This window comes from Bufo bufo, chromosome 1 (assembly GCF_905171765.1).
Source record: "Bufo bufo chromosome 1, aBufBuf1.1, whole genome shotgun sequence".
Classification (NCBI taxonomy): Eukaryota; Metazoa; Chordata; class Amphibia; order Anura; family Bufonidae; genus Bufo; species Bufo bufo.
In genome coordinates, this window is record NC_053389.1 from 388,771,728 (window position 1) to 388,798,331 (window position 26,604).

Consider the following 26,604-nt stretch of genomic DNA (forward strand, 5'->3'; position numbering starts at 1 on the left):
TGGAGCAACTCCACACGTACACAAGGAGAATATACAAACTCTACACAGATGGTGTCAGATTCAAACTCTGGACCCCAGTGTTGCCAGTGACGTAACCGGCACTGATGGGTGGGCTTTAGCGCTGACCTAGTCGTTTTACAGGCTAGGGCAGTGCTAAAGCCCTCTCATTAGTGCCGGCTCACTACTAGTTAAGTCACCGGAACTCCCAAAAAACGAACAAAAAAAAAACAAAAAAAAACAAAACACCCTTTTCCTGCGCGATTCAGCACAGGGCAAAGGAGAGCATCAGAGCATAAAATACTCCGATGCTCATAACACGGGGGGCTACCTGGGTAAAAATGGGGATATGTCTGGGTTCGGCTCTGAACCCAGACAACCACTTTAATAATTTTAAACCGTGACATATATTTACTAATTCTGTCTAGTACTTAGACAGTGTAAACTTAGACAAAGCAGTCTAAAGATGCCCCAAATTTATCACAGGGGCTCATGCTACATGATTAATTTGGTGCATCTTCCTAGATATGTTAGACAGTTTTGTCCTACAATATACCACTTATTGCTTAACTTAAGTTGTTGTTGCATTTCAAATCATGACCCTGTCCTCTATGCAAGACCCCCTTGTCTAGAGGGGCACAAAGTGTCCAAAACACACAGATGTGGTGTAAGGTATGTACACCACTATTTTGACACATTTACTGACCATTTGACTTTGCAAAACTCCCCCATTTAGTATTCTACGCAAGGCATATGCATCGATCCAACCACATGCCAAATGAATGCATTCAGTGTGCCAGTTCTGCTGATCTGACAGCAGGGAATGGTAGTGGTAGCAGCTGCTGACTGGAAGACTGAAGTTTCTGCTAGTAGAGTAGAGATCACCCACGTGTAGGCAGGGCCAACACTAAATTTTTTAAATCTAGGACAGCACAACTTTCATGAGATTGTCTCTAAAAATAAAGGACAAAGCTTGCAAAACTCTGGCTAAGCCTCATATTTTACTCAAGATTACAGAATTTATTTATAACTAGAAAAAGGGTACACATTTCTATAAAAGGTGGAACCTGCGTCCAGCACCTCACTTCAGCTTTTGGCTTTTTTTCCGGGAAAACAGTATAATTGTTATGTGCCTATCTATTAATGTCTGTACCCAGGGATGCCAACTCATATCCAAAACAAGTAACAAATGACTTGTTACCACGTTCTGTTACCAATTAATAGAAGATAACACACAAATCCCAGCCGGTCCTGCTATGTATAATTTGTGTTTGTCAATAATTAGAGCGGTGAGTTGGCACCTCCCCAAAGTGTAATAATTCTGCCATAAAAAAATATTTCATAATATAAAGAATGACTGGAGTATAGTGAAAAGAAAGCCACTGTCATGGACAGATACGAGTAGAATATGACAAGGAGCAGACATAGGAAAGCTAAATTGCCAAGGGTTACTGCTGCAGTGAAAGGTGTCTCTGTATGATGTACCTCTACAGGTAAAGTTTTCAAAGTTACAATACTGTGATCAATGTATGTAACCTCACCTCCTTACCATGGCCATATAATACAGAATAAGGTCACCCAATAACCATGGCATCTAGCTTTGCAGCTCTTCAGTACTAGTTATGGTTATACTCTAAGTGTAGCTTTTGGCAGATTACCAGGTTGGAACACATAGGTAAGAGATTACAATAGAGTACTACGGTGACTGAGGAAAGAATATATAAAACCGGCCATACACATTAGATAAGTGCCGGCTGAAGCCGCCATTCTAGTGCCACTGGCTGATCATCTAATGTGTAAGGGGGCCTCCCTGCCAACAGCAGATTCTGGGGAGATCAGCTGCCCAATCCTGTTGTTCTCAGGAAGATAAGTCAAAAACATATATACTGGATGAAGGTTAACAGCTCCCAAATGGGTGTAAAGTAGTCCAAATAGCTTTTTTGTGTAGAACAACAGAAATGCAAGGCTTCGAATAGCACATGCTTGAACAAGGTCCCTGAACAGAGGAAAACATTGCTTTTCCGTTATGCTGGACAAGTTATTGGAACAACTTTAAATAAAAATATAAGAGCAATTCACACTGACTAGTAGACATGTACTATTGTTACAGATACTAAATAATAGCGATGTGACCAGATGATCCTTCATGTTCCTTCCGCATTAAATATATGCAGTAGTGAAACGAAGAGGCCATAAAATCTGACCGCCATCTGTACTGTTCTTGATGAATGAATGAGCCAATTGTGTACTGCGTGTAACAGGAAAAAACTAAGATTTGATTACTGACTGTCTCAGCCTTCACATTCTGTGGCCCTACAGATATTAGGTAACTGCTTCAGGCACTGTGATAAAGAAGTAAACAACAAATATAACAGAAAAAGGAATGGCACGGAAATATATAAGGCTACTTTCACACTACCGTTCAGAGCGGGTCCGTCTGATGTCTGCCCAGACGGATCCGCTCATACAATGCAGACTTGGGATCCGTTCAGAATGTATCCGTCTGCATTATATTGTAGAAAAAATTCTAAGTGTGAAAGTAGCTTCAGACGGATCCGTCCAGACTTTACATTGAAAGTCAATGGGGGACGGATCCGTTTGAAAATTGAGCCATACTGTGTCAACTTCAAACGGATCCGTCCCCATTGACTTACATTGTAAGTCTGGACGGATCCGCTTGCCTCCGCACGGCCAGGCGGACACCCGAACGCTGCAAGCAGCGTTCAGGTGTCCGCTTGCTGAGCGGAGCGGAGGCTGAACGCTGCCAGACTGATGCATTCTGCGCGGATCCGCCTCCACTGAGAATGCATTAGGGCAGTACGGATGCGTTCGGGGCCGCTTGTGAGCCCCTTCAAACGGAGCTCACAAGCGGAGCCCCGAACGCTAGTGTGAAAGTAGCCTAATAAATTACTTTTATGGAAGAAGTGGTATGTAAAAATGTAATTCCCCTTTCTCTGTCAGTTGTGGTCCTTCAGATCCTCGAGCCTCAATGAGAATACAGTGCATAGAAGGAGGAACACAACAGGGGTCACACATCAATAGGGTTAGGGTATATGTCATTTATGTATTTAGCCAAACTGAGCCACATTCATAACGTTGTTGACAGACTGTTCATAAATTGATTGCCCTGGAAGAAAGTCTATACGTCAGCTTTACGTTGTCTCACATATGCATCGTTTGCTAGTGAAGGCCAGCATGCATATGTCAATACATTTGTGTGAGGCGCTTACGGTAGTACAGTGAAGAGCCCTGGGAAGCAGGGAAGGAAATGCAGTCGGTTGTGGTGTGCCAAAACCGAGAATGAGGTAGGCCTGAGAAAGAAGAGGGCCCACCCAAGGAAAAGATATGGAAGAAATGAGTTGTGAATGAGTGGAGTGGTGGAAGGGTCAAAAGCTCAGACCTCAAATGGTGCAGGAGCCAGGTAAGGGGAGTGCCCTAAATAGGCTGGAGGCGGACCTCAGCCCCTCCCACAAATCCAGGCAAATTGCCTTAATACTTGTGTGAGGCGCTTACGGTAGTACAGTGAAGAGACCTGGGAAGCAGGGAAGGAAATGCAGTCGGTTGTGGTGTGCCGAAACCGAGGATGAGGTAGGCCTGAGAAAGAAGAGGGCAAAAATGGAAATAAAACCAGTTTTTTGTAGCCAGTTAATACATGAATAGCTCAACCCGACATGTTTTGGAAAGCCACTCTCAACTCTTGTGCTGGATTGGGAATGTACCGTGCGTAAGCGGATGACTTTCAGCGCCCCAATTTCTTGATGACATGAGTAGGGATGTTGGCACTGGAGGCAGTGGATGCGGCTCCGATGCGAGAGGAGTGCCCTGAGAAGTTGGCTGCGTTGAGGCCCAGTTGTGTGAGAAATGACCTGACATGGGTCATGAAGGTGGTGGTGGTGAGTACCGACCCATGAAGTTGAAGTAGCGGTTGAGAGGGTAGAAACTTGTGATGCTGACTGTAGGTGTCCAGAACCCTTACTGGACACCATTTGTTGTGCGAGGGGTAATATGAAATGTTGACGGGTGAATGCTGACTATTCTTGGAGTGAGGTATGGTCAAGATGTAATGATCCAGGTGTTTTGACAAGTGGGAGACAAGACGACAAGGTGAGGTTTAGGTCGTGGAGGTTGTAGTGAATTCCCCGGGTCTCAGGAACCCGTAGAAGGTGAAGTAAATTGCTGTTTTGATGACGGAGTTGGTATCTGTTTCAAAAGGCGTGGCGTCCAGCAAGTCGGATAAAGCTTTGAAGATATGACTGTTTATGGGTAGCCTCTGAGCTGGACGTGCGGGTTCCGTCTTCTGAATGCCTCTGAGTATGGTTTTGATCTGGTGCGAGGCCATGAAGCTGATGTTGTTGGGATGCATGATTAGCATATGATGTTGAATGCCAGTGAGGTATAGTTTGATGGTGTTGTATGACATTTGAGTTTGAGGTGGCAGAAAGAAGCAAACCCCAAAAGAGACGTCATGACGAAATGGTGCGTGATGTTGTGTTCCAGCTGGAACCTGTTGAATAGTGTGAATGCTCTGTTGTATGTTCTATGTGTATTGTCTGACAGTGCTAAGCGGGACAAAGACTGGCTATGCCGCATGATGACCTCTAATCCAGAATGAGCTGTTGAAATGACGGAGTGCTGGAGGCCGTGGGTGATGCTGATGGGAGAGCCTGATGAAATGCCTGAAATTTGAAGCGAGACAGATTGTCAGCTGCCGAATTGCACACCCCCGGAACATGGAAACAATGCAAGAAGAAATTATTGCAAGCGGCCAGCCAAGTAAGCCTTCGCAGAAACCTCATGATTGTGAGGGATTTAGAACGACCTTTGTTGATGATCTGGCAAGTTGCTTGGTTGTCTGAGTAGCACCGGACCGACATGTTCGCCCATAAATGACCCCACGCCACGGCAGCCGCTACGATGGGATAGATCTCAAAAAGCGCTGAGGTAGTGGAGAATCCTTCCAGACCCCGGACCGCAGGAGGCCAGCTGCCCCACAGCCAATCGTTCCCAAATATGGCCGCAAAGCCTGTGGTAGATGCCGCATCTGACCAGATAGAGGGGGAAGAGTCCGACAGCTGAGGGAGAAACAAGCTCCCGCCATTCCAGGTGGACAGAAATCTCCTCCACATGCCCAGATCTGCCGCAGCGTGGGCATCCAGGGACAACCTGTGCGAGTCGTGTAGGAACAAGGGGAAGAGGTGCAGAAGCCGTGATATGAATGAGCGACCCTGGGTATGATGCGCATGGCAAAGTTCAGGGAGCCCAGCAGGGACTGTAGTTCTTTGTGGTTATAGGTGCCGAGTTGAAGGTAGTCGTCTATGTGGGTGAGAATATCCTGGATCTTCCCGGATGGTAAACTGGCTTGCATTGAGGCTGAATCCACCGTGTCTGGCCCTTCTGTCTTCTTGGTGGCGATGGGTACCCCAAGTTCCTCCTCCGGTATCATGTTCGCCGGGCTGACTTCTTGGTCCTCCAGGCTAACGGTCGGCGTGATCCCTGTAATCTGGCCGGCGCCGGTGACGCTGCCGGTGGTGGCCCTGCCAAGGAGAGGGTCGTGGTGACCGATTCCAGCCTCTCCAACCTGGCGTTGACTTTAGACATGGATGTCATTAGAGAGGACCGCATGGCATGTATATCCCCTGTGCTGGACTGGCTAGGTCCTTCCCCTGCCTCCCCGCTATCGGTTGACGTGCGCCGCAGCTGGAAAAGCTCCGCTTTCCTCGCCGTGGTGGGGAAGGGAACATGCAGTCTCCTTAACTCCGTCGTTATGCGCGGGATTGTCCAGGATCTGATGGATGCTGGACTGGCTAGATCGTCTCCCTGGGTAGCAGTGACGGATCTAGCAGGGGTGCCAGGTAGGGAGAAGTTCTCTATCCCTTCCAGAGACATAGCAAAACAAAAACAGTTGATTAGCTATGGGAAACACAGGATCGTGCTGGCAAGCTAGCTAGGCCAGACGGCGAAAAATTACACTTGCATGGTGACAGATGAGGCCCTGCTAATTGCCAAGCGGCTTGAGAGGCTCTATCTATGAGTTGGCGCGAGGGGTTAATGAGGCCACTTGTCGTAGTGGCAGGAGTGTTGGCCTCTCGGTGACTGTAAGACAGGACTAGGGGAAGGGAGTGACAGGTGAGGCCCTCTCTATGCAACACGCGAGGCGGCTTACTAACGAGTGGCTCGATGGGCGGCTGCCTCTGAACGTTTGAGGCGGAATGTTGGCCTCGCGGGACCACTAACTGATGGCGAAGCCAAGAGGGGGTAACCTAGTGGGATTATAGTGCCCCTAAAGCCAGCACGCTGACCCTAACGGGACCATCCGAAATGTAAGGAGAACCATCGTTTATGAGCAGGTGTACGTACCTGGTAGCAAAGAAAAATTCACTGGACACACGTGCAGCGCAAATATGTTTAAGCTTGACCGCCTAAAAAAAGGGGGGGGGTAGACAGAAAGTAGTATGACGAGTGTGGACTGTGGTTTGAACCTTTGGCATGACCCTCAGAGGATCATAACGTAAGCCTGTGAGAATGCCATGCCTGTGCGGATGGTGTGAGAAATGAGGCCCGTGATGTGGCCGTATGATGTTGCGGAACGTGTGAACGTGCGGACTGTATGGGGGTTTATATATATATATATATATATATATATATTTTTTTTTTTTATTATTATTTTTTGGAGCGTGTGGCCATGTACTATATGGCAGGTTTCTTGTGTCTGTAAATCTTTTATATTTATTTAATTTTTTCATTTTTTTTTTCTTTTATTTTGACCATGGTGCAATGTGGCTGGTTCCTGATTATGTTCGGGGAGCTGCTGGGGTGATTTTAACATGAGGGGTTGTTGGAGGCAACGCTGATGCCCCCCGGGCTGCGCTGACTGTGCAGGTGGGGGCATGATGCAGAACGCCTGACCCAGAGCTCCGCAGGCCATCCAGGAGGCCGGACAGACCTGGCGGTGGCTCCCCGCACCAGCCGCACCGTCGGACGGCCGCCGGGACACCGCGCACGCGCCGACAACACCGCCGCGCATGCGCAGTACCCCGGCCGCGCATGCGCAGATCAGACAATGAGACGCGGCTGGCTGCCATCGGCCGCACGGTAGGAGGAGCGGCGAAACGGACCGGAGGCAGTGGGGGGGGGGGGGCGCCTTGAAGCAGCGGTGCGGCCCAGCAATGCTGGCCATGGAGGGAGGGTGTGTGCAGTGTGGACTGCGCTACGGAAGGTTAGTGAGCACTTCTGGCCATGCTGTTTGGACATGAAACAAGGGGGGGGGCATGAATGTGAGTGATTGTGGGGTGATAATGAAATGAGAACTGAAATGGGAGGTAAGCACCGGAAATGACCTGGCTGCTGCTGCAGGGTTGGTGGCTGGAGTAGGGGTACTGTGTGGTCAAATTCCTATGCATAACCCAAAGGCATGACAGACATGAAAATGGCAAGTGACTTGCAAGCGAGAAACCGTGACATGAGTGCAACGTTGGTGAAATGAAATGGTACAGGGGACAAAACAGTGAGGCCCCGTGCTGTACCGTGTGGATGACTCGTAGTTTAACGGGCAAACACGACCCACAGTGAACCGAAATGAAGCAGGATAAATGGAACAGGAATGCTCCAACATTTATTTATTTTTATTTTTTATGTGATATGCGGCGGAGTTCCAGTTTATGTTGGGAGGCTGCTGGGGTGATTTAATATGGAGGGGTCATTTTTTGGGGAGTGCTGGATGCCCCCCTGACTGTGCTGACTGTGCAGGTGTGGGCATGCTGTGGAAAAACGCCCGACCCGGAGCTCCACCGGCCAGGCTGAAACCGGACCACCCGACGGCGGCCCCCCGCATCAGACGCACCGCTGGACGGCTGCCGGGACACCGCGCATGCGCCGACGTATCGCCGCGCATGCGCAGTACCCCGGCCGCGCAGACCAGGCATCGGGACGCGGCTGGCCGCCATCAACCGCGCGGCAGGAGGAGCGGTGGAACAGGCCGGAGGCGGTGGGGAGGGGATGCCTGACGCAGCGGTGCGCCCAGAAATGTCGGACATGGAGGGAGGGAGGGTGTGTGCCGTGCGCCCCACTACTGTGTGCTGCTGGGCAGCCGTTACAATATGAAGAAGAAGAGGAGGGGGGGGGGGGCATGAATGTGAATGATTGTGGGGTGAAATGAAATGAACAGAAATGGGGGATGAGCCCAGAAAACCACTGCCTGCATGCCGCAGGGGTGTTGACCGGAGTGGTGGTACGGTGTAGATAAATTTATGCATGAACAAGACATGACAGAAATGAAATGCTGGTGACTTGTGCGAGAAAGCCGTGACATTAGTGCAGCGTTTGGTGAAATGAAATGAACAGAAATGGGGGATTAGCCCAGGAAACGACTGCCTGCATGCCGCAGGGGTGTTGACCGGAATAGTGGTACGGTGTAGACAAATTTGTGCATGAACAAGGCGTGACAGAAATGAAATACTGGTGACTTGTACGAGAAAACAGTGACATTGGTGCAGCGTTTGGTGAAATGAATTGAACCGGTACAGGGGGCAACCGTGAGGCCCCGGCTGTACCGTATGGATGACTCGTAGTTTAACGGGCAAACGTGACCCACAGTGAACCGAGTGAAGCCGGAAAAATAGAACCGAAACGCTCCAAATCCAGAAACTGATGGCAACGAAAAACTCCCAGAAATTCAGCGACTCGCAGGTAACTCTCCAGAAACTCCACAAGCGACTTCCTCTCTCCAAAAGCTCAGACCTCAAATGGTGCAGGAGCCAGGTAAGGGGAGTGCCCTAAATAGGCTGGAGGCGGACCTCAGCCCCTCCCACAAATCCAGGCAAATTGCCTTAATACATATCAATATATCACAGAGGTCACACTGTTGGGCATGTTAGTATCTGAAGTGATAAATGGACCAATATGTTAATAATTTTGGTGTACGAAAAACTCGAAGGAGATAATACAGTAAATATTGCTATGTGTGTGTAATATGGTATATTATACTATTCTTGTTTTTAAATGTATGCTCTGTACATGATTTTAGGGTACTTTCACACTTGCGTTGTTGGATTCCGGCAGGCAGCTCCATTGCTGGAACTCCCTGCCGGATTCGGAAATCCACATGCAAACGGATAGCATTTGTTTCCGGATCCGTCTGAAAAATGCATAGAAACACCGGATCAGTCTCTCCGGTGTCATCCGGAAAAAACGGATCCAATATAATTTTTTTTTGCATTTTTAAAAAGGTCTGTGCATGCGCAGACCGGGAAACTGGATCCGGTTTTCCGGAACACTTGGTACTGGATCCGGCATTAATACATTTCAATTGAAATTAATGCCGGATACGGAATTCCGGCAAGTGTTCCGGAATTTTGGCCGGAGTAAATACCGCAGCATGCCGCGGTATTTTCTCCGGCCAAATACCGTAAGAGGGACTGAACTGAAGACATCCTGATGCATCCTGAGCGGAATGCTTTCCATTCAGAATGCATTAGGATAAAACTGAAGCATTTTTTTCCAGTATTGAGCCCCTGTGACGGCACTTAATAGCAGAAAACTTTAACGCAAGTGTGAAAGTACCCTTATATGATGTATGCATGTGAAACCAATGGGGCTCATTTTCTATGCTGGTCTTGATATCCCCTGCGCAGCTCATCCTTTAGTCCGTGCACCAGCTCATAGCAGGTGTAGATTTAATTTATCATTTACACCAGAAAACTAGCATAAATGATGATAAATGTTCCTGGGCTGATGATCCTGCCCATGCATTACCCTTGTTACAACCTCTTTTTGGAAAGTGGCAAGGGTGGCATAGAAATGCCAATGGTGAGTAAATATAGTCTCAAGGGAGTTTAAAAGTCAAAAACCATGGTTGGCAACTTTTTTGTGGTGTAGGGGTAATGATTAGGCTTAAGTGAATCGACCTTCAGATCACAGATCCGAAGTCGATTAGTTCAAGTACTTACTTTTTGCGTGAGACTTCGGTTAATTCCTACTGTATTCATATCTGCGTATTGAAAAACTATTTAAAATAGCAATCGGAACTGGGCTTTGATACCAAGGTACCAGCCAGTATTAAAGCCCAGTTCTGATTACTATTTTAAATTGCTTTTCAATACACAGATATGCATACAGTAGGAATTCACTGAAGTTTCCCCCGACTTTGGTCGAAACGTACGGATACAGTATTAAAACAAAGTATTTGAACTAATCAACTTCTGGTCTATGTTCCGAAGGTCGATTCGGTCAAGCCTAGTCATTGTAAATGACCCAACATATTTTAATTCATATATGCTTATTTTTCTGTAAAAAAAATAAATTACATATTTTCTGATACCCTTATTCCATTTCAGTGCCACACAACACCTGCAACATGCCTTATTATATGTGACTTATTTTCATACGAGTACACCAACGAACCATGTACAGATTACGCTTAGCTGGAAATTGTTAAAGGGATTGAGACCAAGTCTTGATCACCAGCCGGCTTGGAAACAGCCGAGCAGCCCGGCGCCCTCTGTTTCAGTAGCTCCCAATGTGGTGCATGGGAAATATGGAAAAAGCGGAGCACAGCAAGCTATACTGTTTCTCTAACTCAGAAACAACATATCTTGCTGTGCTATGCTGTTTTCATAGCTCCCATGCACCACAATGGGAGCTACTGAAAAGGTGAGCACCTGTCACAGTAGGTAAGATAAAAGGGAAGGAAGCAGAACACGGCAAAGCAAACAAAACAACTGACTAGGCCCTAAATGCTAGGGAACTAAGGGGTCACCTCATAGCAATCCCTAAAACACTTTCTCTAAGCTGCTATGCCCATGTGCATATCTCGATGGTAGATATGCACATGCCCACGTACCTAAGACTAAAACACACTGAACCAAAACCCTCAGCAGTAGGGAAGAGGGAAAGAGACACCCAGCTCCTTCAACAATCGAAGGAGCTAGAGTCACCCTAGAGGCCTAGTAAAAACAGACACAGAAGGAATAAGGGAAAAGGACTTATCTAGATATGTGTTGGAGCAGACAATCCAAACTTCCAGAGCTCACACAAGGCAGAACTATAACCCGCAAAGGCTATAGGTGAAGGGAGGAATAAATAGCCTCACCAATTACCTAAAGAACAAGACCTGGGAGGAGGTGGGATTCTGTTCAAATCCACAACAAAACAAACTGTCAGATCGAGTCACGTGCAGCAACTCTGACAGATCTCCTCAGAACACCCACAGGGCAGGGCGTGACAGCACCGGATTGCTCCTCCATTTCCCGGCCAGCTGGTGGTTGGGACTTGGTCTCATCTCACCTTAGTAATAGTGAGGTGAAACAACTCCTTTAAGCATAAGAGATATTCAGTGCTTCGTGTTTTTCTACATTTTACAAATTTAAAGGATATAAAAAAAAAGAGTTCCCATAGTAACTGAATGTTTCACTGTTCTGCTGTATATAATGAATAACCACAGTAGAATATGAATATGTCAAGGTTACTTTTGGTTTTTATACTATCAGTTAGGCTACATGCACATGACTATGTTTTGCGGTCTGAAAAAATAAATAAAAAACACACGGATGACATCCATATGCCATCTGTTTTATTTTTTTTGTGGATCCATTGCAACAATGCCTAAAAACGGACAAGAATAGGACATGTTCTATTTTTTTGGTGGGGCTACAGAATGGAGATACTGATGCGGACAGAACACGGTATGCTGTCTGCATTTTTTGTGAACCCATTGAAATTAATGGGCCTGCATCCTATCCGCAAAAATAAACAGAACGGACACAGAAACAAAATACGTTTGTGTGCATGAGACCTTAGAAGAGAAAAAGGTCACAGTTAAAGGGGTTATTAAATTTCACAAACAGCCCCCCATACGCCGCTCCTGCTACTTCTTCCTGTACATGGATGAAAACATCCGGTATCGGGAAGCAGGGGGAGCAGCCAATGGCAGACGGGAACGGGGATGAGCTTCCCTAGCATCGGGGGTGATGCTAGGGAGGCTCGTCCCCGTCCCTGCCTGCCATTGGTTGCTTGAACCCTCCGCCACCCCCAATTCCCTTTTCATCCGTGTACAGGGAAAAGCAGCAACGGCGGTGCGGGGCCAGGAGCGGCGTAGGGAGCGGGTTAAGTATAGTCCTACGGAGAGGCCTGGCATATGGGAGGGGGGGGGGCTGTTGGTGAAATTAGATAACTCCTTTAAATAAACTGCAGTAGTTAGGAACTATTGAAAGTTACAACTTAAAACTGTCAGGTTCACAGTAACATTAACGTTAACTGTAGCTGTCTACAATGTAATAATTTACAGCGATTGTCCATCCAGTAAAAATGGCGTAAAATAAAAGAAGTCATCTTCTCAGATTCCCTGCCTTTTCCATGGTTTGCTGAGTAGTCACATTTCCTGTGTTGAAACAGGAAGTCAGAACAGGAGAGGTAGGGGATCAAAGAGGATGGACTTATTTTAAGCAATTCTGACCGATTTTTATTTTTGTAACCCTTTTAATGTAAAGTATTTCTTTATCACACCGCATCACCATATACTGATCTCAGTACTACTAAATGTTATACCTTCTCATTTATGTCCAAACTTACGGTATGTTACTGCACATTTTAACATACAGTAGACTGTTAGAAATAATGGAATATTTGTTATATTCTTTATATTGGCACACAGTAAATGAAACTTGATGCAAAAATGAATTAATACTTTGTGTACCTGGAACGATAAGGAATATGAAAAATAGGAATCCATTTTCTGTCTGATGCCTGAAACATGTTATGTCCATCCAGCTGTCATATCCGTTGATAATTTAAAGAGGTTAAAGGGAACCTGTCACATTTAACATGATGTCTGAGCTGCAGGAAGAATATTATAGAGCAGGAGGAGTTAAGCACACTGATATATCGTTGTGTGTGAAAAGGTTTAGTAAAACATGTAATTTATACATGTACCTATTCCTGCTCATTCTGGGCTTTGAAGTCAAGCAGGCGGTCCGATCAGTGACTGACAGCTATCTGTATACACAGTCATAGAGGGAAGGCTGTCAATCACTGATAGGACCGCCTCCTTAACTTCAAAGCCCAGAATGAGCAGGAATATAAATGTATAAATCACAAGTTTTACTGACTCTTTTCCCCACAAAGCTATCTTTCAATCTGCTCAGCTCCTCCTGCTCTATAACATGCTGCCTGCAGCTTACATTGCATTTTCATGGTGATGGGTTCACTTTAAGGCTTAAATCTAGATCAATCTACTAATAAAATGCTAATGATATATGTCATTAATTGATATATTCTGACATCTTTGTTTTAACATCTATCACTGGGTCAACATACTGACTGATTGGTTCACATGTCTAAAGGGTCATTGGTATCTGGTCTTGACAGGTGTCCTGAATTAGCCCATGATCATAAGGTAAATATGATTTTTAAAACAATCTTCTGAGTGTAAATTTTGAAAATATATTGTGCATGTAACCCATGCAGCAACTTTTTTTTAAGGAAAATTCCTTACAAAAATGCTTCTACAACCTGCATTATGCAATTGACCACTAACTGACAACTAAACTAGCTTGCCCCTAGTAAATGTTAGCAGGGAATTTATAAGTGACTTTACGACAGAAAACTGGCCTACAAAAGTCGAACATTTTGGACCATGTCTCATTTGTGACTTTTGGTCATTTTGAGCCATTTTCCACAAAGAAGATGTGGTATAGGCAGGACTTAATGGAAGGGCTGTAGCGTACCACAGCCAATACAATAATTAGAATTTATGCCAGTTTACAGATTAGATTTTTTTTCCAAACATAATTTTACTTTGACTTATTAAGTTAACTTTCACAATCAAAATGGAATTAAAAGAGGGCACCTTATCTCTTATTTGTTGCCGGACTTTCTCCCTTTCTGCTTCCATCCTGGCATGTTTGGCCTTCCTCTCATCCTCTTGTTGACGCAGTGCTTCTTGTCTTTCTTCTTCTTTCTTTTGGGCATCTGGATCTTTCTCTTCTTCACCTCCGAGCATCTTCCCCATATCCTTTGTTGCCCCTGTGTGCAATGGGAAATAAATCAAGACATCAAAATGGAGAATGGAAAATACTGTAAAAGCCAAATAACGTGGAAGGAATGAAATGCATTTTACAGTTTACACCTGTCCATAGTTATTCACTCTATCCATCACATTGCCCAAGAAACAAAGTTTGAGGTTATTGGGGCACATTACTATGTTAATGTTGGCAAGTTGATTTTACTTCCATGCATTTTGCAAGTACAATAAAAAAGTAAAATATATACATGATATGGTACACTTCCCCTTATCATTTTAATCTACACACCATTCTTAAACTACTTAACACCATTATACAATATCTGTCAGTCACTCATCTCATTATACCTATTTTTCCAAAAATTTCATCAACCTCCCGTACACATTTATTGGTAGAATATGGTTTCCTTTAAAGGGGTTATTCTAGCCCTTTAATGCCCCCCAAAATGTCCAGGCACCACATACAGGTTATATTTACCCTGCTCCCCAGCACCCCTGTGGCTCCTGATGCCCGCACGGCCGCTGCTGCATCTCCCAATCACGCAGATCAAAACATCCTGCAAAGGGGCAGGGGGGTCTTCCAATAGCAGGCCGTTATGGGAACGAGCCTACCTAGCATCGCGGGCGACGCTAGGGAGGCTAGTTCCTGTCGCATTGGCTGAAAACGCCCCCCACCCACCCCTTCACCAGATGTTTTGATCCAAGCGAGGGGGAGATAAAACGGTGATTGCGTGAGCATCAGAAGGGACGCAGGTGCCGTAAGTATAACCTGTATGCAGTGCCCAGGCATTTTGGGGGGTGTTATAGTGGTTGGATAACCCCTTTAAGCGAGAATATGCTAGTTAAGGAGTCACTGATGTTAAGGGGTTCTCCGGGAATTAAGAAAATAAAAATTACTGAAAATACTTAATTTATTATAAATATATTTCAAAATACCTTTCATTACCTTTCAAATGCCTTTTAATTACTTGTCTTGTCTGGGGATCAATCAGGGGAAATAAAATGGCCTCTGTCCTACTAGTACACACAAAACCTGAGCAACACTGAGCTAAAGAGCTGCCTTATCCTCCTATCTGCTCTGCTTGTTAGGGGTTATGATCCTGAATACAGTTTAATATGATCTTCAGCTGAATCACTGTAGGACAGTGTACTAATAGGACAGTGGGCATTTTATGTTCCCCGATTGCTCCCCAGACAAAACAAGCCTTTATAACTAAAGGTATTATTATTTTCTTAATTACCAGATAACCCCTTTAAGGCTACACATACCCATTACACTATTGTTGGATCAACCTTACATTTTCTGTGGGACTGGCCATAAATCTTATGTGTATAGGGAACTCTCGGCGCTCCCCCAACAAATAATATTGGAGGAGAGAAGGATCGGGTGAACTGAATTTCAATGCCTGCTCCTTTTGTTTTTTCAGGTGATAAGAAACTGCCAGGTGTCTGGCAGTGGCTTCCTCCTCTCTCCATTGTGAATACACATGAATGTTTGGTAAAACGGAGTCTGTATGTTTATCGGGGAATCACGAGAGATAACTGTTGGCCAAATGAGCATTCAGCCAACAACTAATAAATTGTGTTGGGCGCGAACATTCAAACAGCGAATATTAATCGCGAATATCGGCACTTCGAGAATTCGTGAATATAGTGCTATATATTCGTAATTTCAAATATTCTAGATTTATTTTTCATCAGTAACCTCCCTTCTTGCTTGTGGGCCAGTGAGAAGGCTGCAATGTCTTTATCTGAGCTTAGCAACATCCCTAGCAACCAATAGGAAAGTTGCCTGCCCCTTACTATATAAGAACCTCCCCAGCAGCCCTTGTATGCAGTATTTTGCAGATCTGAGACAGACAGCAGTGTTATTGCTGTGCTCTCTGCTTTCCTGTGTCATTACATTAGATAGTTAGTGTGTGTATATATATATATATATATATATATATATATATATATATATATATGTATATATATATGTATATTTATATATTATTATTATTTTTACAGATAGTTAGTGGGAGATAGTCAGGGTAGGTTAGATAGTGATATAGTGTAGCTGATGTTCTGCTGTCCATACATAGTGCTGTGATGTCACAAGTTACCAACAATACTTGGTGCACCAATCACTAATAAGTAGTCAGACCTGTTAAAATGTGAAGTTGCACGTATTGCGCCAAAATATTCGCATCATCAGTGCCAATTTTGCAATCGCGAATATATTGGAGCACTCTATCTGCATATAAAGCTATTGTAATATTTTGCAGTGCCAACCATTTTCTACAGTCTCAGGTAACTTCTAGCAGTTTGACAAATGTAGCAACAGTGACCCACGCCTGTATTTCGTGCGCATGCCGCAAATATCACATTGGCGATTTTTCGCGATCAAGAAAATAATCTCGAATTTGAGAGTATATGACGAATATTCTACCAAATATTTGCGAAATATCGCGAATTCGAATATTGCCCTTGCCACTCATCACTACTAATAAAGATGTATGGGCCCCTTTAAGCATCATGTTTGCCAAAATGTGGAGAGTTTATATAATCAGACTAAGTCTCTTTTGCACTTTGCTAATCATATCTAAATATTTGAATTCATTTTCACATGAGATTAGATTGTTATTTTATCTCCCTGAGACAATTATTATTGTCAGACTGCTCCACCCCTTGGGATTTTCTCCAGAAGCAGCAGGAATATTTTGATACTGAATACGTACAGGAAATTCAAACCTCCTCTAAGAGTTGAAGTGCAGGCTAGATACATGTTTCAGAAAGACCTGATCTTAAGCATAATAGCCATACAAGTGCAAATCAATTAAATGGACAAAATCTAATACAATATGATCGAAAGTTACAAATATAAAAAATATAGACTAAACGTCTGCAACCCACAATATTATTCAATCAGAAATCTGTTCTAATTTATCCAATATTCAAATCATTTTGTTTCAAGTCTTGTTCAATATGTTGATGAAAAGAATTCCCCAAAAACATACCAAATAAAAAGGATTTTTAGATCACTAAGGGCTCTTTCACACTTGCGTTGTTGTGTTCCGGCATAGAGTTCCGTCGTCGGGGCTCTATGCCGGAAGAATCCTGATCAGGATTATCCCCATGCATTCTGAATGGAGAGAAATCCATTCAGGATGCATCAGGATGTCTTCAGTTCCGGAACGGAACGTTTTTTTGGCCGGAGAAAATACCGCAGCATGCTGCGCTTTTTGCTCCGGTCAAAAATCCTGAACACTTGCCGCAAGGCCAGATCCGGAATTAATGCCCATTGAAAGGCATTAATCCGGATCCGGCCTTAAGCTAAACGTCGTTTCGGCGCATTACCGGATCTGACGTTTAGCTTTTTCTGAATGGTTACCATGGCTGCCAGGACACTAAAGTCCTGTTTGCCATGGTAAAGTGTAGTGGGGAGCGGGGGAGCAGTATACTTACCATCCATGCGGCTCCCGGGGCGCTTCAGAGTGACGTCAGGGCGCCCCATGCGCATGGGGCGCTCTGACATCATTCTGGAGCGCCCCGGGAGCCGCACAGACGGTAAGTATACTGCTCCCCCGCTCCCCACTACTACTATGGCAGCCAGGACTTTAATAGCGTCCTGGGTGCCATAGTAACACTGAACGCATTTTGAAGACGGATCCGTCTTCAAATGCTTTCAGTTCACTTGCGGTGTTACGGATCCGGTGGGCACGTCCGGCAAATGGAGTACACGACGGATCCGGACAACGCAAGTGTGAAAGAGGCCTAAGATGATGGATAGCTCATTAAGATTGCACTTGAAGATCATGGTCAATATATGGTAAACCACCATTTATCTGTGAAATGCTCACACAGTTATTATATTATGTATTCCTTGAAACAAAATTATAATATTGTCAACTTAGAAATGTCCATTAGCAGGGATTTACCTCTGATATAAATATTCATAACATAAAATTAAAAGGTAAACCCCCTATAAGTGGAGGCCACACCACTGTCAGACAGGAAATGCGAGGGAAAGGCGAGGAGCCCTAGCATTAAACAGTGTACAGTATGTCATACTGTCAGTAGCATACTGACAGGCACTCTAATAGGATGTTCCTCTAGCACGGCGTAATAGAGTATATACACAAGCCAGACTTGGGGTCCTTTATTGGATCTCATTCGCGGGGTGCCAATGACTGACAGAGGGAGCCCTCTCCCTTTGCAATTACTTAGAAGACATGGTCGCTATTGACCATGACCTCAATGGTGTTAAATGACCAGGATCGGTGCTTCTGTCGATCAGAGCCATTAGAGCAGGAGCCTGGCTTTCATATGAGAGCTGAGCTCCTGCTCTCTGCTGCCTTTTTACAGCAGCCTAGACTAAGGCCATAAAAAGGCTCATCGGCGGTCATTAAGGCATTGAAAAACTATTCCAAAATTAAAAATAGAGAGGACGTCTGTATCCCAACACGACTGATGGGTATCACATTAATTGCCTCTGCTATGCTGCCAATCTTCAGTGAAAGCACCTAAAGCCTGAGGGGAGACATTTCGATTTTGCCAATAGTCCTTTCCTACTCAGTGTAAGCCCTGAATACTATTTACAGTTGCAAGAAAAAGTATGTGAACCCTTTGGAATGATATGGATTTCTGCACAAATTGGTCATAAAACGTGATCTGATCTTCATCTAAGTCACAACAATAGACAATCACAGTCTAATAACACACAAAGAATTAAATGTTACCATGTTTTTATTGAACACACCATGTAAACATTCACAGTGCAGGTGGAAAAAGTATGTGAACCCCTAGACTAATGACATCTTCAAGAGCTAATTGGAGTGAGGTGTCAGCCAACTGGAGTCCAATCAATGAGATGAGATTGGAGGTGTTGGTTACAGCTGCCCTGCCCTATAAAAACACACACCAGTTCTGGGTTTGCTTTTCACAAGAAGCATTACCTGATGTGAATGATGCCTCGCACAAAATAGCTCTCTTACGAATTGTTGACTTGCATAAAGCTGGAAAGGGTTATAAAAGTATCTCCAAAAGCCTTGCTGTTCATCAGTCCACGATAAGACAAATTGTCTATAAATGGAGACAGTTCAGCACTGCTGCTACTCTCCCTAGGAGTGACCGTCCTGTAAAGATGACTGCAAGAGCACAGCGCAGACTGCTCCATGAGGTGAAGAAGAATCCTAGAGTGTCAGCAAAAGACTTCTAAAAAAGTATCTGGCATATGCTAACATCCCTGTTAGCGAATCTACGATACGTAAAACACTAAACAAGAATGGATTTCATGGGAGGATACCACAGAGAAAGCCACTGCTGTCCAAAAAAAACATTGCTGCACATTTACAGTTTGCACAAGAGCACCTGGATGTTCCACAGCAGTACTGGTAAAATATTCTGTGGACAGATGAAACCAAAGATGAGTTGTTTGGAAGAATAACACAACACTATGTGTGGAGAAAAAAAAGAGGCACAGCACACCAACATCAAAACCTCATCCCAACTGTGAAGTATGGTGGTGGGGGCATCATGGTTTGGGGCTGCTTTGCTGTGTCAGGGCCTGGATGGATTGCTATCATCGAAGGAAAAATGAATTCCCAAGTTTATCAAGACATTTTGCAGGAGAACTTAAGGCCACCTGTCCACCAGCTGAAGCTCAACAGAAGATGGCTGTTTCAACAGGACAACGACCCAAAGCATAGAAGTAAAACAACAACAGAATGGCTTAAAAGAAGAAAATACGCCTTCTGGAGTCGCCCAGTCAGAGTCCTGGACCTCAACCCGATTGAGATGCTGTGGCATAACCTCGAGAAAGCGATTCACACCAGACATCCCAAGAATATTGCTGAACTGAAACAGTCCTGTAAAGAGGAATGGTCAAGAATTACTCCTGACCGTTGTGCACGTCTGATCTGCAACTACAGGAAACGTTTGGTTGAAGTTATTGCTGCCAAAGGAGGTTCAACCAGTTATTAAATCCAAGGGTTCACATACTTTTTCCACCTGCACTGTGAATGTTTACATGGTGTGTTCAATAAAAACATGGTAACATTTAATTCTTTGTGTGTTATTAGTTTAAGCAGACTGTGATTGTCTACTGTTGTGACTTAGATGAAGATCAGATCACATTTGAGCAGAAATCCATATCATTCCAAAGGGTTCATATACTTTTTCTTGCAACTGTATATGGCAAGAACGAGGATAAGGCTTCATGCATAGGACCATATGAATTTTGCGGTCCACAAATTGCAAATCCATAAAATACAGATACCGAAACTCTGCTGTCATTTGTGCATGAAAAAGATCCTGGTGTAGTGTCCCACTAGGTAAATGTGGGCACTACACAAGGGTCAATTGGGCCACGTTGTTCTCCACCTCCTGTGGAACAGTGGCATTGTATTTTACATCACATTTTAATGTGTATTGCTATGTTTTATGTGTATTTTCCCTGCTTTATTTGTGTATCAGGCCTGTTAGGGTGTAGTTCCACCTCCAAGACAGTAGAGGGAGCTAGGGAACCCCTAATATATATATAGTCAGGTCCTGTTCAGGGAAAGTAGTGTAGAGTCAGAAGGGAGTGTGGACTTTAGCTAGGCAGCAGCTGAAGTGAGCTTCTGACACGCAGCTAGACAGCCCAGGCTTCTAGTTGTCCCCAGGGGAAGAGTTACCTCCTGAGAAACCTGCAGTTCCTACCAAGTACAGTACAGAGCAGAGCAGAAGTGTTTCCAGCCAAACAAGAGAGCTGAAGGGCAGAAGAGTCTATTCAATGCAAGGAGATATATACCTGAGGAAGTTTCTTTACCAAGGATAAAGCCACCAATAGGGCATACGGGCCTTGGGATAAAGACAGACAGGAGTTCTGAGGAATAGTGCACAGGATTTCTGAGGAAAAGGTGCAGCCTGATTGTCACGACCGCTATCCCAGTAGCAGTCGTGTCGCACCAGACGGAGGGGAAGGGGGACCCTTATCTACGGATGGGAATAGTATGGCCACCCCTGACTAACCCTAAGCTGGCACCTGTCTGCCCTGATACCCTAGACGGGGTGTGAACCCGTGCGGCGAGCAGGATGCCTAAACCCTCAGTCACCCTAACAAGCCTAGAGTGGGGAAAGGCCGATGGGAGCACTAGTCACCATCACTCATGTCTAGGAGAACAGCAGGGGAAGACAGAAACAAACAAACTATAGCAGAGATAGACTTATCCAGTCACGAGCAGAGAAGGCGATCCCAATCACGACAGTCCACGCCGGACAAGAGCTCCACAGCAACACCATCAAACGATCTCCTTCAAAGGTCAGAATAGAACTGGAAGTAAGGACTATATCTGGCAATGACTGCAAGTGAAACTGAAACTAATATAGTAGCTGGGAGTGGCAGACAGGACTCACCTGAGAAGGATGCCTACAAACTCCCAGTCAGGACAAAAAGGTTCACAAGGCAAAACCCGGATGACATACCCTGAACCATGGAGCAAACTCACAAGCTATCGCGAGTAGCAAGTCGCTGCGACCTTCTCCTCCCAGACCTGTCTGGATCAGTCACAGTCGTGACACTGATCTGTGAGAGTGTTTAACCCTCTGAGTATCTTGCAAGAACATTGTGCCTGCCATTTATAAAAGCCTGCTTGTGATTTGCTACTGCCATATGGAACTTTGCTAAAAGACTGTAAATAGTTGAATGTTCCAGTAAAAGGAAGTTTTGGTTCACCACAACATCGTGTTCCTCAATTATTCCTATCATCAATCGGTGTGCCACCGTTACAGGCACTGGCGTCACAAATCTTAAAGGGATCTTGCCACCGGCACATTAAACCTGCAACACCCAGGGCACCTCACCTACCACCGGCCTGGTCCCTATATACAGAGAGTGCCCCCAGAGGACGTCTGTGCCAGCCTCTCCATCACTGCTGTACGCCTGCCCAGGGTCTTCTCTATAAACTGTGAGTAACCAAGAGCAACCCTCGTTTGCCTATTAACCGTGACCTCACCATCACATTACCCTGCAGGGCTGCGTACTGCACTGGCAAGATTAATCGTTTATGGACATGCTGGCACAATCACTGATAATTAACAAGTAAAATGTTCCTTTACTCAGAAAGCATCTTGAAAACTTGAAAATATTTTAAAGTGAAATTGATATAAGTTTTCCTGATATGAATCAGAGAGCAGGATCGTGTGAGGGGCAAGCACAGGAGGTTGAGGTATTGAATATTCCTATGTACGGGTTGCATGAAAGGGCCACTTTGTCCAGACTCAGTACTGACTCTTGTCAATAGCCTGAGTCTTGAATAAAAGTGATCTCCTGTCTTCTAGTCTCATCCACTCTTTAAAGGGCTTCTATCACCAGATTTGGTCCTATTTAGCTGACTGACACTAGCGATGTGCTAGTGTCAGCAGTCCATAACAGTGTTCTTACTTATCATCTGTCTGCTGCCGTTCACCTTAAAAACGTACTTTTATAGATATGCTAATGAGCCTCTAGGTGCTATGTGGGCGTCATTAGCACCTAGAGGGCTCCATCCACTAACCATTTCAGCCGCCCATCGCGTCCCTCCAGCCCGCCCCGCTCCTGTTGATTGACGTGAAACTTCTCAGTATCTCGTACCAATTCCCGCGCCTGCGCCGTGCGCTTCTGTATTCTCCCGGCGCTGGCTTCCTCACTGCGCCGTGCGCCAACTACGTTACAGTGAGGAAGCCGGCACCAGGAGCGCGGCATTCACTCACTGCGCCGAATACAGAAGCGCACGGCGCAGGCGCGGGAATTGGTACGAGATACTGAGAAGTTTCACGTCAATCAACAGGAGCAGGGCGGGCTGGAGGGACGCGATGGGCGGCTGAAATGGTTAGTGGATGGAGCCCTCTAGGTGCTAATGACGCCCACATAGCGCCTAGAGGCTCATTAGCATATCTATAAAAGTACGTTTTTAAGGTGAACGGCATCAGACAGATGATAAGTAAGAACACTGTTATGGACTGCTGACACTAGCACATCGCTAGTGTCAGTCAGCTAAATAGGACCAAATCTGGTGATAGAAGCCCTTTAAGCAATTATAAATCCGACACCCACTGAAATCAGGAGGATTATTTACCAGGAGTGGGCTGAATAAAAATATATATTATATACACTGCTCAAAAAAATAAAGGGAACACTTAAACAACACAATGTAACTCCAAGTCAATCACACTTTTGTGAAATCAAACTGTCCACTTAGGAAGCAACACTGAGTGACAATCAATTTCACATGCTAATGTGCAAATGGGATAGACAACAGGTGGAAATTATAGGCAATTAGCAAGACACCCCCATTAAAGGAGTGGTTCTGCAGGTGGTGACCTGACCACTTCTCAGTTCCTATGCTTCCTGGCTGATGTTTTGGTCACTTTTGAATGCTGCCGGTGCTTTCACTCTAGTGGTAGCATGAGACGGAGTCTACAACCCACACAAGTGGCTCAGGTAGTGCAGCTTATCCAGGATGGCACATCAATGCGAGCTGTGGCAAGAAGGTTTGCTGTGTCTGTCAGCGTAGTGTCCAGAGCATGGAGGCGCTACCAGGAGACAGGCCAGTACATCAGGAGACGTGGAGGAGGCCCTAGGAGGGCAACAACCCAGCAGCAGGACCGCTACCTCCGCCTTTGTGCAAGGAGGAACAGGAGGAGCACTGCCAGAGCCCTGCAAAATGACCTCCAGCAGGCCACAAATGTGCATGTGTCTGCTCAAACGGTCAGAAACAGACTCCATGAGGGTGATATGAGGGCCCGACGTCCACAGGTGGGGGTTGTGCTTACAGCCCAACACCGTGCAGGACGTTTGGCATTTGCCAGAAAACACCAAGATTGGCAAATTCGCCACTGGCGCCCTGTGCTCTTCACAGATGAAAGCAGGTTCACACTGAGCACGTGACAGACGTGACAGAGTCTGGAGACGCCGTGGAAAACATTCTGCTGCCTGCAACATCCTCCAGCATGACGGGTTTGGCATTAGGTCAGTAATGGTGTGGGGTGGCATTTCTTTGGAGGGCCGCACAGCCCTCCATGTGCTCGCCAGAGGTAGCCTGACTGCCATTAGGTACCGAGATGAGATCTTCAAACCCCTTGTGAGACCATATGCTGGTGCGGTTGGCCCTGGGTTCCTCCTAATGCAAGACAATGCTAGACCTCATGTGGCTGGAGTGTGTCAGCAGTTCCTGCAAGACGAAGGCATTGATGCTATAGACTGACCGCCCGTTCCCCAGACCTGAATCCAATTGAGCACATCTGGGACATCACGTCTCGCTCTATCCACCAACGTCACGTTGCACCACAGACTGTCCAGGAGTTGGCAGATGCTTTAGTCCAGGTCTGGGAGGAGATCCCTCAGGAGACCGTCCGCCACCTCATCAGGAGCATGCACAGGCGTTGTAGGGAGGTCATACAGGCAAGTGGAGGCCACACACACACTACTGAGCCTCATTTTGACTTGTTTTAAGGACATTACATCAAAGTTGGATCAGCCTGTAGTGTGTTTTTCCACTTTAATTTTGAGGGTGACTCCAAATCCAGACCTCCATGGGTTAAAAAATTTGATTTCCATTTTATTCTTTTGTGTGATTTTGTTTTCAGCACATTCAACTATGTAAAGAACAAAGTATTTCAGAAGAATATTTAATTAACTCAGATCTAGGATGTGTTATTTTTGTGTTCCCTTTATTTTTTTGAGCAGTGTATATATATATATATACACACACACACACACACACACACACAAAAAATCACCCCTTTTGCCATTTTGACTGGCTTCAACAGTGATGTGCTGCTTGAAGCCAGTCATTGGCTGGAGTAGTTCATGTAATAGCGAGAGAGATGTAAACGGTGCCAGGACCGGAAGATGAAGACAGCGGAGGCAGCATGGAGGACCGGAGCGACGTGGAGCTTATGAGAGACAATATTCATTTCAACAGTCAGTTAGAATCAGATGGACACAGGTTACAGAAGGTCTCTTACCCCCTAAAGCTTGCTTCATAACAAAATCCATGGTCCTCTGATGAGTTCTGCCCTGCCGGTCAAAGAGGTATTCTCATTCAGTACAGTTGGAAGCAGACACTATAAGAAAGAGACAGAAAATATTGAGAAATTTATAATATTCTAAGAAAATTGATAAAAAAAAAAAAAAGACTGCTATTTATTACACCACTATATAGAAACTGCATATAATGTCCTACCAATGACTAATTTGTCTATTACAGGATACAAATGATGCATCTGCAATACTTGACTCATGCTCATTAATCTCCCCATATGAATAGAACCTGGTCCCACTGGATAGGGAGGAGTGTACTGTATATTTCTCAGTATTGATGTAAAATCAGAAGCTCAAAGAACTCGGCTTACACTTTTGCTGACCTTTTCTCACGGAGGTTCCTGTATTTTTAGCTTAGTATTCTATGTTTGTATCACACTGCAGCAGAAACTTCTTAATTACATGCAATTGAGCAAGAAGAACTTGACACTTATCCTGGCAAAAATAGAACGTTGGATTATTTTTGCCATCAGCGATTAGAGACTCGGAGAGGGTTATCTTAGGATGAGAAACATATGCAATCATACACATTTCCCCTGTTTGTCACAATGAGGTGTGGCCCTCATGTTTTGGGGTGTGATGTTACATAGGGTTATTCTTTTGCAGCAAGGAGAGCAGGTGTAGTAGTCATATTTGGGGGTGTGGGCAGGCGTGGTTATTCATATATGGGAATAAGATGCTTAATAGGAAGGGGGGGGTGGTTGTTACCGTATATTGATGTTCATTTGTCATTCATCTGGATGGAGAATTACAGTATGTGGTATATTCTAATGAAATATGAAGTGTTACTTGGACAATAGGAGTAATTGATACTAATCTGCTAATGTGCATGGAGACTTGTACACGTCGGTGCTGAATGTCAGCAAACACATTAGTAGCAGCCTTAGGCCTCATGCACACTACAGTATTTTTTCACGGTCCGCAAAACGGGGTTCCGTTGGTCCGTGATCCGTGACCGTTTTTTCGTCCGTGGGTCTTACTTGATTTTTGGAGGATCCACGGACATGAAAAAAATGTCGTTTTGGTGTCCGCCTGGCCGTGCGGAGCCAAACGGATCCGTCCTGACTTACAATGCAAGTCAATGGGGACGGATCCGTTTGATGTTGACACAATATGGTGCAATTGCAAACGGATCCGTCCCCCATTGACTTTCAATGTAAAGTCAGGAGTTAATATACCATAGGATCTGAGTTTTCTCCAATCCGATGGTATATTTTAAACTTGAAGCGTCCTCATCACCATGGGAACACCTCTATGTTAGAATATACCATCAGATTTGAGTTAGATCGCGAAACTCAGATCCGACAATATATTCTAACACAGAGGCGTTCCCATAGTGATGGGGATGCTTCAAGTTAGAATATACTACGAACTGTGTACATGACTGCCCCCTGCTGCCTGGCAGCACCCAATCTCTTACAGGGGGCTGTGATCAGCACAATTAACCCCTCAGGTGCCGCACCTGAAGGGGTTAATTGTGCGTATCATAGCCCCCTGTAAGAGATCTGGGAGGGAGGGGGGTCTGCCCCCTGCTGCCTGGCAGCACCCG

The 26,604-nt window shown here is 45.2% G+C and overlaps 1 protein-coding gene across 2 annotated transcripts in view; it reads right to left on the reverse strand.

The window, feature by feature from the left end:
- Positions 1–26,604, reverse strand: part of CPLX2 (complexin 2) — an 88,405-nt gene that overhangs the window by 40,113 nt on the left and 21,688 nt on the right. For both annotated transcript variants that reach the window (XM_040405652.1, XM_040405656.1), the window contains exons 2-3: positions 24,980–25,078; positions 13,838–14,013 (exon numbers count right to left, since the gene is read on the reverse strand). In XM_040405652.1, the coding sequence (XP_040261586.1) occupies positions 13,838–14,013; positions 24,980–25,010 (207 nt within the window). In that variant the 5' untranslated portion in view covers positions 25,011–25,078. The remainder of the gene's footprint in view (positions 1–13,837; positions 14,014–24,979; positions 25,079–26,604) is intronic.